Below are 12,257 nucleotides of genomic sequence, written 5' to 3' on the forward strand. Positions count from 1 at the left end.
ATAATAATCATATATTATAGTGTATGACATGGTAGCATGACAGGGGTCAGTGGTGTAGTGGCGCCTGAAGAAGTGAATACCTTTTAATTGGCCCGTCCAGTAAAGGATAAACTCCATACTCTTGCATACTTAATTCACCCAAAAATGTGCCAGTAATATTTGCTCATTGTTACTTAACTACAGCTGCTTAACTTCAGGAAGTAAGGATCATTAAGAAATTAACATTACACACAGGAGAGGAGCAGATCTTGCAATCAATACTTACTCATCAACCATCATCTTCATGGTCAGGCCCCTTCATAGAAAGAGCTCCTAGTACCCTATTACCCCACGTTCTCTGAATGCGCGGCTACTTGTGGTTCCTATTGTCTCTAAAAGTAGAACAGGAGCCAGAGCCTTCAGTTACCAAGCTCCGCAGGTTCTCATGGATCCTGGTGGAGCCTCCTGCCATGGTCCTGCTTGACTGCCATTGCCAATATCACTGATATTAGTGTTATTATTATTATAAGTATTATTATAGCTACGGTTACTGTTGTTGCTGTTGTCACTGCTCATTGTCCCCCATCGTTGCTGTCATCAGTCACTATTAGTGTAGTTGTTGCTACTGTTGTTGCTGTGCACCTGTCTGTCTGTCTGTCTGTCTGTCTGTCTGTCTGTCTCTCTTAATTCAATTAAATTCAAAATTCAAAATGGGCTTTATTGGCATGAAAGTTTTTTAAAAAAAAAACAATATTGCCAAAGCAAAGTATTCAAATACAATACAATAAATCAAAGATATATACATTATTATTATATGAACATTATATTAGTTATATACAGTGTGTATGTCTGTGTGTCTGTGTGTGCGTGTGCCTCGATCACTCACTGTCCCTCAGGTTGTGGCATGTTAATACATACTGGGCAGCAAGGTGTGCCCGCTCTCCTTCTCCGAGGAGTACCTTTAATTTGGAGAGGTCGTTGAAATCTGGAACCAAAGAGCTGAACTTGTTCAAATACATTTTTCTAGTATTATTTAATTTTGTACATTGTAGGAGAAAGTGCATCTCTGTCTCAACCTCACCTGTCGAACAGTGACCATATTTTCAGTTTTCTTTTGGTTGCCATGATTTTTTGTGTCTTCCTGTTTCGATTGCCAATTTGTGGTCACTGAGCCTGTACTTGGTTAGGATCTGTCTCTGCTTTCTATCTCTGACAGTAGAGAGATATTCTGCTAATTCATAATCTCTTTTAAGGGCAAGATAATATTCCAATCTACTTTGGCTTTTAGTTGTTTCTTCTTCTTCTCTTTCTCTCTCTCTCTCTCTCTCTCTCTCTCTCTCTCTCTCTCTCTCTCTCACCCCAACTGGTCGAGACAGACGACCACCCACCTAGAGCCGTTTATCAAGTGCAGGTGTGTGCACGTGGGGGTATGAGGGTGGAAATAAAGTTTAAAAAAAGAAAAGCAGAATAAGTTCTAAGTATATAAATAAGGATAGAAATAGAAAAGGGAAACCATAATAATAATACCAATTAAAGTAAAAAATACAGGTGGAGGCGAGATGGGTCTTGTGGAACTGCAATTTGCCAAACAAGCCCCTGGCTGAGAATCCCTTCTACAGCTCAGCTGAGATGAGAACCCAAAGAATGTCCCAAGACCAAGAATGAAAGAAGGGCACACACTGTCTGCTTCATCTGTAATAAAAAACAGATAGACATATTGTGGAGCTACGGTATGACATCTGTGTCTTGGTGATAAAGAATAAAAATGAATCACCACTAGATGGCAACCATAACTAACTATGTTTGTAGGCCTGTAGTGACTCACTGCTCACTGGCTACAGTCAGAGCTCCAGATGTGCTGAGGTTGCTTTTTGTTACATTGGTCATGATCTCTGGAACAAACTGCATGATGACGTGAGATGAGTCACAACTGTGTCCCCTTTGTACAACACACTGGATTTTCTGTGGACCACATGTGGGATTTATCACTGTCTTGGTATTGTATATCTTTCTCATTTTTTCTTTAGTTGCTGTTCCATTTTCTAGTGTTTTATTTTTTATAATCATTTGGACATGTTGCTTGTTGCTGTATGTATTTGAACATAAAGCACATTGAGTTTACTTTTAATGGAAAGAAACTACGACTCAGCGTATTTTAATTGTGCCCAAGATGAAAACAAACCATTTCAAAAGACACATTTGCTTTATCTGTGGAATTTACAGATAAACAGATAAAACAATAAAACAATTTAAATATAATGAATAACTTTAATTAAGATACCATCTATTTCTGGTTACAAATGTGAAATGTGGATTACATTTATATTCACATACTAGCATAAATAGAAAATTGGTGTTAATTTCCACATGCATTTTGTGCTTACAGAGCAACAGATTAAAATAAAGGCAAAAATTTTAATTTTGTGACCTCTGAATTATTCAAACTCAGGATAACCACTTGTGATGCAACATACTCCTGTCGCAATCCAGTAAGGCCGCTCTGTTCACTCCTTCCTGTACCCTGCAGCACTCAAAACAAACAGTGACGTTTTTGACTGGAAATAAACTCACAGTTGGAAACATTCAAGCGCAGATGAAAGAGCAAAATAAAGCCCAACTGGCTTTGGGCCGAGGTTGTCGAAAGCAACACCGGGTCTCTGTTTGTGACTCATCGAGTGAACAGAAGCGGAATGAATCTGCTTTTTGTTGAATCAATGAGAGTTTCTTCATGGGGGGAATTCCTGAACTCGGGGATCTGTTGTGAAATCTCTGGTGATGCTGGTTATATGAACCTGAGTGTTCCAGGCTGGACCAGACGAGAGGGCTGAACTCTGAGGAGCACATCATGAAGGTACTGTACATCTATAGCACATTTACCATTCAGACTTGGGGCCACTATTATATCTAACAGTGGACAGTGTTGTTGTTGTTCTGTAAGAAAGAAAAGGTTGAGGAAACTTGAGATTTCAGGCCAATGAATTTCAGTAAGATTTTTATTGTTTGTTTAAATTAATTTCTTAAGTTTAGGCTTTGAGTTTATTCAATTTAGAATTTTTACTTTTGTTAACTTACTCCAAGTTAGAATCATTGTTAGAGGTTAATTGTTATTAGAAATTATATTTTACATCATCACAACTCAGACTCTTTACTGTTAATTTAATTTAAGTCAAAGTAATGACTGTATTCCTCTAGAAATTCTCATTTAACAAATCAGATTTTGAGACACATGTAAAAAGACACCTATTGGCCTCCATCATAATTTAACCTTAATTGAGTGCGTGCTGGGAAGTGTGTCTCACACTGAGTTCATAATAAAGTAAAAGTTTATTTAATATTAATATTTAAACATTTAGCAAGAGGCGAGAAATGTCTTTTTTTTTTTTTACTTTAAATACTGATAATTTTGGTTTCTGTGGCCCAACAACGTGTTATTTATGAAACAGAATATAAACTAGTAGTTTTTTACAGTGTAGAGCATGTTAAGATCAAGAAGAATCTGATCCTCTTGGATAAACTGACTTTATTCATGTTATGATGATAACTGCTGCTGATAACTTTAGTTGAGAATAGAAAAGTGCTTTATAATGCTTTTTTGTTATGTTTTTCTAATATGATTAAGGCTGAGTTAACAGTTGTCTTGCTTTTGTGTACAGTTGGATTTGGCTGGAGCTCTGTCTTCTTCGGCATTATTGCTCGTCTTTCTGTCTCCAGTTTGGTAGGTGTACAAATACAAGCTGTCCACACATCTTACTGCTCTATCATCATTTTGGTAAAAAAGTATTGATAATGTGAAAAATGTATCTAATATCCACACTTTTGTTGTGAAAGGGCTGTGGTTTTTACTTTTTTTTTTTTTTTTACTCCTTTATGTACTGTAAGATGGATATTATGTTTCAATTCATTCTAAAGAGAGGAATAAAACATACATTCCCCCCCTCAGCTGTCAGCAGCCTGTAAACTGCAGATGGGGGCCTTATGGAGACTGGTCTGAGTGTGACGGCTGCTCCAGAACAAAGGTACTTCAGAACACACAAATATTCACAAATAAACTAAAATATATACATATATGTATTTAATATTTAATAATATTGCATTAAACATTAATTAATGAGTGAATTTGTTATCAGTTTTGATAATAATTTGCACTATACTATATGCACAATGTAGTTTACTTTAGCTTGTAATAAACTATTTAAGTTATTTATTTATTTTAAGGAAGGAAGTTTGGGTTTGGGTCGGGTCGGAGTTCTCGTGACATGCTATAGCTAGCTGGGAACTTGCAGTAGCTATCTTAGTCGCTGAATTAAGCTAATACAGTTTATTTAAAAGATGTATTTAGCACTGACACCTGTCTCACCAATTCCAAACCATGTCTTTTTTATGGAGTAGTTTATACCCTGGATAAAGTTGGATGGGGCAACACAGCTAGCATGATAGCTTCTTCTGTTTCAGATTTCCATTTCCTCAGATTAGCATTGATAAGACAGCTTGCTATTGGTCAGTTGCACCAATTCAGAATATTCCAAAGTTGAATTCGATCTGAAAGATTTACACAGATTTATAATTTGCCTGTGCAACCTGGTGGTGAATATTGCTGCCACATTATTATTGACAGTATTGACAGAGCCTGTACACAGAGTTTCTCGGTTGGCGGTCAGGATGTTGTGTGGGGTCGCATATTTTGGGCCACTCACGGGATACTGGGACACTTTTCATTTCTATTAATGTAATCTATTTTTAGTTTAATTTTATGATTATATTAGATGTTGATGACATTTTAGATGATCCAATCAGGGCTGTCACCATGTTGTCAATAAAATACAAACTTTCATGTCATGACTCAGTCTTATAACTACTTCACAGCAGTGAAGTTCCAAAAATGTGGTACTTAGACACCAGAAAGGCCAGAAAAAGTACACAAATCCTGGTCTGACATCTTGTGTACAGCGTGCCTTCCATTTTGTTTGTAAAAACGGTAAATAAATCCAGATTGTGCTAATCATTTGTTCACTTCTTCAATTCATTTGTTTATGATCACTTCCTTTTCAGGTCCGGACTCGACATGTGGACGTGTACGCCCAGTTTGGAGGTGTAGCATGTTCAGGAGAAGCCACACAAACACAACCATGTGTCACACAGAAAAGATGTCCCCTGGAAACAGGCTGTGGAGACAGGTTCCGCTGCACCTCTGGTATGTTGCGACATATATTGTATTACAAAAATTACTTCTTTCTAAATTCTGCCTGTTGCAATGGGGAATGAAAAGTCTTTACTGAAACCCTGATGCAGGTCAGTGTATCAGCCAGTCTCTGGTGTGTAACGGAGACCAGGACTGTGAGGACGGTCTGGATGAGAGAGGCTGTGGTCTGGACAGCAGCCAGTACTCATGTGACATTGACAAAACGCCTCCCAACTCTGACTTTGCAGGCAGAGGGTGAGTACCTAAAACTCCATTTAGTAGCCCTTCTGGCTTTTAGAATTCAGTCAAATTTAGAAAGGTTTTGACCTGTGACCAACTGTATATGTTCGTATATATGCATAACTTTACATTATGTTTGGTATAAAAACCTTAAAATAATCTAAAAACATCAAATACTCTTGGCAACCAGCACAACATATTAAAGTCTGAAACATATGTCACCTATTAGACAATAAAATGGATTTGCTGTGTCGTGTTTTACAGGTACGACGTGCTTACAGGCAAACTGAAGGCAGGTGTCATCAACACTCTGAGCTTTGGAGGCCAGTGCAGGAAGGTGTTCAGTGGGGACCATAAAGTCTATTACAGACTGCCACAGAACATCCTCAGGTACAACTTTGAGGTAAGAGGAACAAGAAATGTTTCTTTGGTGCTCATGTTCACAGACTGGGGCAAAGGCCTGACATTGTCACCCGTAGAGCCATGCAGCTACAGTAGCAAGTAAATAACAGATCCCGATGTGCTATTCTCAACTGCTCTAATGAAACCAAATGTTGCCTATGTGCTGCAGGTGAAAGTAGACAATGACGAGAGCGATGAATCCTACGAGAGCTCCTGGTCCTACATGCAGCACATCCAGTCCAACGCCTTGGTGGGACACGATCGCCGCACTTTCCACAAAGAGCTCATTGACAATAAGGTAATGGTACAACCTGATCTGCTTCACAAATGACCTATTTTAAACTTCTAATTGAAAGTGCTCGACAAACTGGTTTGATATCTTGGGCTCTGGTCAAAGGTTTCTATTCGCCAACTTACAAAATGACATGGCAGTCTTTTCATATCTATCATCCAGGCCTACAGACTTATAATCCTGAAGAACAAAGTAGAGCTGGCCCAGTTCCAAAACTCTGCCCCTCAGTATCTGACTCTGGCCGAAGGCTTCTGGAAGGCCTTGTCCTCGCTGCCACACACGTACGACTACTCTGCCTACCGCCAGTTGTTCCGTACATACGGCACACACTACCTTTCTGAGGGTTCACTCGGTGGCGAATACCAAGCCTTGTTGGAGTTAGACCGCCAGGCACTTTCATCAACCAGTAAGAACTTTTGGTTTGAATTATGTTGCTTTTGATATTAGTTCATTAAAAATCTTGATTCAGCACATAAAATCTGAAGCAGAGTGAATATGATGTGTTATATTTCAGGGAATGTTGTGAATTTGTTTCTTGGCTATATTGGTCATTATACCTTTATTTTTAGAATAGTCTGCAATTAGATTTTTGGTTCCTCTGTGACATGAACAAGTTAAAAAAACAAACAGCAGATGTAATTGTTAAAGACAACTGTCATCAAATATATATTGGCTAAGTATAACTATCAACAATACTCTCCTACAAGATGATTCTTATATTATCTATGTACTGAAACGTGGTGCCTGTCAGCTGATAACTGTTTGCTATCTCTTGCTCCTGCCTTGTCTGTGTAAAGGCACAACAGATATAGAGTACCAGAGGTGCTGGAGGAAGGTGAAACGCCGTCTCTTCAGGAAGAAAGTCAAAATCACATGTGAAAAACTGACTAAATCTTTATCATCCAGCCACGGTGAGTGAAAGGTTCCTTATTCAGAGTGTCAAACAACACAGTGTGCCACAAAGGGTTGAAGGAATCATTCATACTCTGAAGCTTGGATTTAAATCAATCAAACTGAATTCAACTTGACTATGATGACACAGTCTAGACCTGAACTCTATTTGTCATTTGTCTGCAGGAAACAACGTAAACAAGATGCCCATTAAGGTCAATGTGATCGGAGGAGATCCGGCCTTGACAGGCCCCCTAACGGTTCTGAACCTGGAAAACCCAGAAGCTAACGGAGAGGTCTACGACAACTGGGCCTCCTCTGTCAAAGACTTCCCTGAAGTCATAAACCAGAAGGTATGACAGTTGTATCTTATTGAGCTCACTGGCTAATTCAAATTAACTCTGTCTCAATTAACTGCGTGTCAGGTTGACTTGTTTAAAAATCTGACCAATGTTTTCGGAAATCAGTTTCGGGTCCCTGAAGTAAACCACAACCAAAATCCAGAGTAGCAGGAAAGAGCTGCTAACATTAGCCTAGTTAGCTGATAGTTCCCTCACAGCGACTGTCTCAGGCCTGAAAAGGGATTTTTCAAACGTAACCTGAAACCCCACAAATGATATAATATGTGCAATGCTAAATTACACTACCAATGTAGGTAGTAAGCTAGTTAGCCAGGCATCCTAATGTTTGCATGTCCTGTGAGTGGTAAAAGATATAGTTGTTTTTCTATTAGTTTTTCCAATAATGATGGTAATATAATACATTTTTAAATATATTTATGTTCTTATTTTAATTATTGTGCCTGAATTATTATTTTGTTTGTCATATGTTTTGGATTTCAAATGTTTTTCCACTGTCTAGTATTCTTCGTATTCCTTCCTGTTCTATATGTGTGCGTTAATGAACCGTAAACTTGTTTTCCAGCTGCGTCCTCTGTACGAGCTGGTGAAGGAAGTGCAGTGTGCAGGTTTGAAGAAGCTCCACCTGAAGAGAGCCACAGAGGAGTACCTGGCGGAGGAGCATCCCTGTCACTGCCGGCCCTGCCAGAACAACGGCCAGCCACTGCTGACGGGCTCCGAGTGTCGCTGCGTCTGCCGGCCGGGAACGACGGGACAAGCCTGTGAGAGGGGCGCTGTGATTGGAGAACAACCAGGTAAACAAACGATGATTCTGAAGGGGTAATGGATTGGTTAAAATGTTTAGTTTGGGTTCAAAATGCTAAAACAGGATTTAATTTAATTTCAGATTCAATTCAGATGGTAGTGTCATAAAAAATGTCAAAAACTTAGCCCTAAATAGAGCCATAATCTTTAATCTAAGTAGACAGCCACACACAATAAATACTACAATGTAATTTTGATACTTTTCTTTCAGCATCGGCACCTTAAGAACTATCTAAACTACAACTAAACTTGTCAAGTTAAAACTAAGCACCGATACTAGAGTTGGAGAGTTTACATTGGAGTTAATAGTTTTAGAATAATAAGGCCAACACTTTGTAGGATTTAATACAAATTTAAAGAAAGCGTCACCACGTTGTTCTAAACCCCTTTCATTTATTATATGTTACACTTAATGAAAAGTTCTTTATGATTTACCACAAAAGCAATAAAAAAAGGTTCAAACTCACAAACTCTTTCACAAACAAGACAGAACAACAAAGAGAATTTCTCTTTTTCTCTCTCAGGGGTGATCCATGGCAGCTGGAGCTGCTGGTCTTCTTGGGGATCCTGCTCTGAAGGTCAAAGGTCAAGGATCCGAAGTTGCAACAATCCCGCCCCCAGCAGAGGGGGTCACCACTGCTCAGGCCCGGAGGTGGAACAGAAGCCTTGTGAAGACGCAGACATGGAGTATTTAAAGTAAGGACACATGTACACACATTGTAGCAGTAGAACAGAGATCTACTCTAACCACGTCCCTTATTAACCTCAACAAAGTCTTAACCCTAAATTTGTAATCAAACCAAACACTGGCTGTAGATAGTCGTTCACATTTTTCACGTGTTTCGTTGCTGCCGTGGTTTCTCCCCCACACGCTTGAAAAGGGAGGGGGAAGCTGCAATGTGTAACTACACCACTAGATGTCACTAATTCTTACACACTGGGCATTTAATGATCATGTCCTCATAAAACAGTGAAAATTAGTCCATCATAAACTGTAAACTGTTTGTGTGCAGGATGATGGAGCCTCAGTGCTTTAGTCTCTCTGTGACTCCACCAAAGACATGTGGACCGCCTCCAAACCTCAGGAATGGATTTATTCAGGTGAGTTTGATTGACTGATGTTGTGTTTCTGTTTTTGTCCAAAAAAGTGACAGAAAATGTTTTAAAATTGTAGATAGTTGGAAAAATAATATTTTCTTTAATGGTTCTGGAGTTTCTGTGTTGTTTTAGTTACTGTGTGGAGGGGATAATGAAGTGCATGTTACTGTATTTTATTCTCAGAACCCCAGAGATTTTTACCTGGTTGGAAACACAGTGGAGTACTCCTGCATAGACGGTCATTACCTCAGTGGAAACGCTATGGCTGAATGCACTGAGAACCAGGTGTGGAGGACAGGAGCGATGGTTTGTAAAAGTACGTCTCCACTTCATTACTCTGCCAGGGTGGTTATGTATTGGTTCCATTGTTTGTTCATTGACAGGATATCAGATTTCCTACTTTGTCTTACTCAAAATCCCTTTCTCCTTGTCCCAGGTTCCACATGTGGGGTTCCTTCGCTGAATAGTGACGTTATCGCCACGCCCACCAAAGCAACCTATGAGATTGGAGACAGAGTGTCCCTGTCCTGTCCTGCCGGGTCAGTGCTGGAAAGTGAGCTGTCAGACATCATGTGCAGCTCCAGTCTGCAGTGGTCTCCTTCTCCAGCCAGCGCTCATTGTAAAGCCGGTACAGTTCTCTTTTCCTCACTATCAAATGTGATTGTTTAAAGCTGCTCACACACATTTTCCTATTTGAGTATAAGGCCAATATTCACTCTCTTTGAGCTCTGTTTTTGGTCTCCACCAACTCCAGAGGGGCTCTTTATCTGTTAAATGCTCAACTAAGTTACCAACCAGCTAGTTGCTAACTTGTCTAGGTAGCGTAAAGTCGTTTTTTAGAAAAAAAATTCTGTAAACAGCTGCTTATTGTGGCTAAAAATGACGCTATGAGAGTGAACCAAAACAATTAAGATGTGGGCCAAACCAAAACAACCAAAACAATGAACTGAAAGTTGCTATAAAGCTCAGTCGATAGTGATAGTGGCGGAGTCGGGTTATATTTTGTTGTGGGTTTGTCACACTGTCATATGCATATGATTTTGTGTTTCTGTGGAGTATACACACCAATCCTGCTTCCTTTATTTTCTTCTTAGCACCCACAGCTCCCGCTCCTCCACCTGGCCTGAAGTGTAAGCTATGGGAGACTGTAGGAAAAACTGACTGTGTATGTAAGATGCCATTTCAGTGCTTGTGAGTATTTTTCATATTCATTAAATTATCATTATTTCTGCATTACACACAGTTTTAAAGTAAAAATTAAATAATATGTCCATATATTGTCTCTATTTAGGACGTCTCTGCAGTTGTGTGCCAGACTTGGCTCAAGCAGAACCCGTTTACTTGGAGTTTGTCAGCTAGGAGCTCTGAAGTGTATGGGCCGGAGCTTCACATTGGCCAGTGACAGCGACTGTAACTGGCCAGACCAGACGTCCACGTCCTGCGAGGACTGCAAACCAGGGACAATCTGTCAGGGTGAGTCTGCTGGACATCTTTTAGAAGACAGTCTTATTTATTCCAACTTAAGTTTTGAGAAGAAAAGAGAAGAATCCTTCAATTCCGTAATATGAGCATGTTTGTGACTGCATCAGTATATATAATCGTTATTTTTAAATCCTAGAATCGACAAGCAGATGCGTGTGCCAGAACGTGTCAGAATGTCCTAAAGACTCCGCCCCCCTGTGTGTCAGCTCTGGGGCCGGCAGCGTTGCCAAGACGATGACCGAATGCGAGGTTGGGGCCAGAAGGTGTGCTGGGGAGCAGCTCAATGTGATCAGTATTGAGGCTTGTCCAGAATAAAGATGATTGTTGTTTTATTTTACTGAGCTGTCTCACATTGTATTAAAAGGAGGAAGTTGTGTTTTCTCAGTGACTGAATTGTAAATAGAAACAAGTACCTGAATGATGTTAATATGTTCCTCTGCCATCCTGTGGTGTCTTTTTTGTCACGTTGCGTGTAATATATTTTTTCCTAAATAAATGCCTTTATTGTATCTTGTTTTTGTTTATACGTTAATAAGAAAAACACTTTTCAGAATACACTTTTATCATTTTGATTTTGTTAACATATAAGATATTGGAAGGGGTACATTCTCTAAATACTTGGTCTCCCATCAGATTCATACTTACCAGTAATTAAAAAATAAATATGTTTATTTTAAGATACTTTACATTCATTATAGAGTCAAAAATGTCTCTCTTTATGCATTTATCAGAGAGCAGAGGAGACAGGCAGAGACAGGGATGTAGCCCAGCTGTTATGTTTTTATAGCAGTGGTTCCCAGCCTGGGGGTCGGGACCCCCACTAGTGGTCGCCAAAGCTTCACGGGGGGTCGCAAGGATTTCTTGACTTTAAGGAAAATATGCCTATATCTCAGTATTTCATTAATTTCTGCGAAGACAGCTAAATTGAATTGTTATATTTAAAGTTTAGATTATTATTTAAGATATAAACCTGAACACGCGCTATATTCACAGAGCCTTCACTTCCTACTAAACAGCATCGTCCTGCATTAGAAAAGCATTCAGTTAAAACAACAAAGATAGCTAATAGAACAAGAGGGTCAGGGAGAAGAAAAAAAATATTCTATTAAGTATGATTGAATTATGAAAATACATAATACAGACAGAGAATTGTATATCTACATTTACTACAAATATCAGGAAAACTCATTTCTGATGTAGTATTCACAGGATAGATCTGCTCAAAATTCATCCAAATCGCTCGTTTTACACAAACTTGCAGCTATTGCATTCAGTATTTGGGTTCATTGTACTGTTTATCAGTTGTTCTGTACTGTTATTGTTATGCGTCGAATATAATATGAAATATCCATAAAATGTGACATTTAGTCAGGGGCTGTGAGTTAACTCAAAAATGGAAAAGGATTCCTTTAAAGAAAAAGGCTGGGCACCAGTTTTATAGACCTGTGCAGCATTCAAATTTGGAATTCAAATGTCAACGTTAGCGCTACAATGCAGGAATGCCCCATCATAATCAGCCATAACGCAGAAT

The 12,257-nt window shown here is 39.2% G+C and overlaps 1 protein-coding gene across 1 annotated transcript; it reads left to right on the top strand.

Annotated features, from left to right (window-relative positions):
• The first annotated feature begins 2,674 nt into the window (after nucleotides 1-2,674).
• On the top strand, nucleotides 2,675-11,235 carry c7b (complement component 7b). Its single transcript, XM_051411648.1, has 18 exons — nucleotides 2,675-2,830; nucleotides 3,633-3,694; nucleotides 3,920-3,995; nucleotides 5,029-5,170; nucleotides 5,269-5,413; nucleotides 5,663-5,801; nucleotides 5,970-6,098; nucleotides 6,255-6,498; nucleotides 6,890-7,003; nucleotides 7,170-7,336; nucleotides 7,908-8,136; nucleotides 8,671-8,842; nucleotides 9,160-9,247; nucleotides 9,428-9,560; nucleotides 9,681-9,872; nucleotides 10,339-10,435; nucleotides 10,536-10,717; nucleotides 10,863-11,235. The coding sequence occupies exons 1-18, from the start codon at nucleotides 2,825-2,827 to the stop codon at nucleotides 11,039-11,041; spliced, it is 2,496 nt and encodes an 831-aa protein (XP_051267608.1). The 5' UTR covers nucleotides 2,675-2,824; the 3' UTR covers nucleotides 11,042-11,235.
• The last annotated feature ends 1,022 nt before the right edge of the window (nucleotides 11,236-12,257 follow it).

This window comes from Dicentrarchus labrax, unplaced genomic scaffold, assembly GCF_905237075.1.
Source record: "Dicentrarchus labrax unplaced genomic scaffold, dlabrax2021, whole genome shotgun sequence".
NCBI lineage: Eukaryota > Metazoa > Chordata > Actinopteri > Moronidae > Dicentrarchus > Dicentrarchus labrax.

Bases quoted from the DNA above. Each gene is read 5' to 3' on its own strand.
- c7b (XM_051411648.1), top strand. The intron at 3,996-5,028 runs GTACTTCAGAAC...CTTCCTTTTCAG, and splicing joins ACGGCTGCTCCAGAACAAAG to GTCCGGACTCGACATGTGGA. The intron at 9,873-10,338 runs GTACAGTTCTCT...TTTTCTTCTTAG, and splicing joins CAGCGCTCATTGTAAAGCCG to CACCCACAGCTCCCGCTCCT.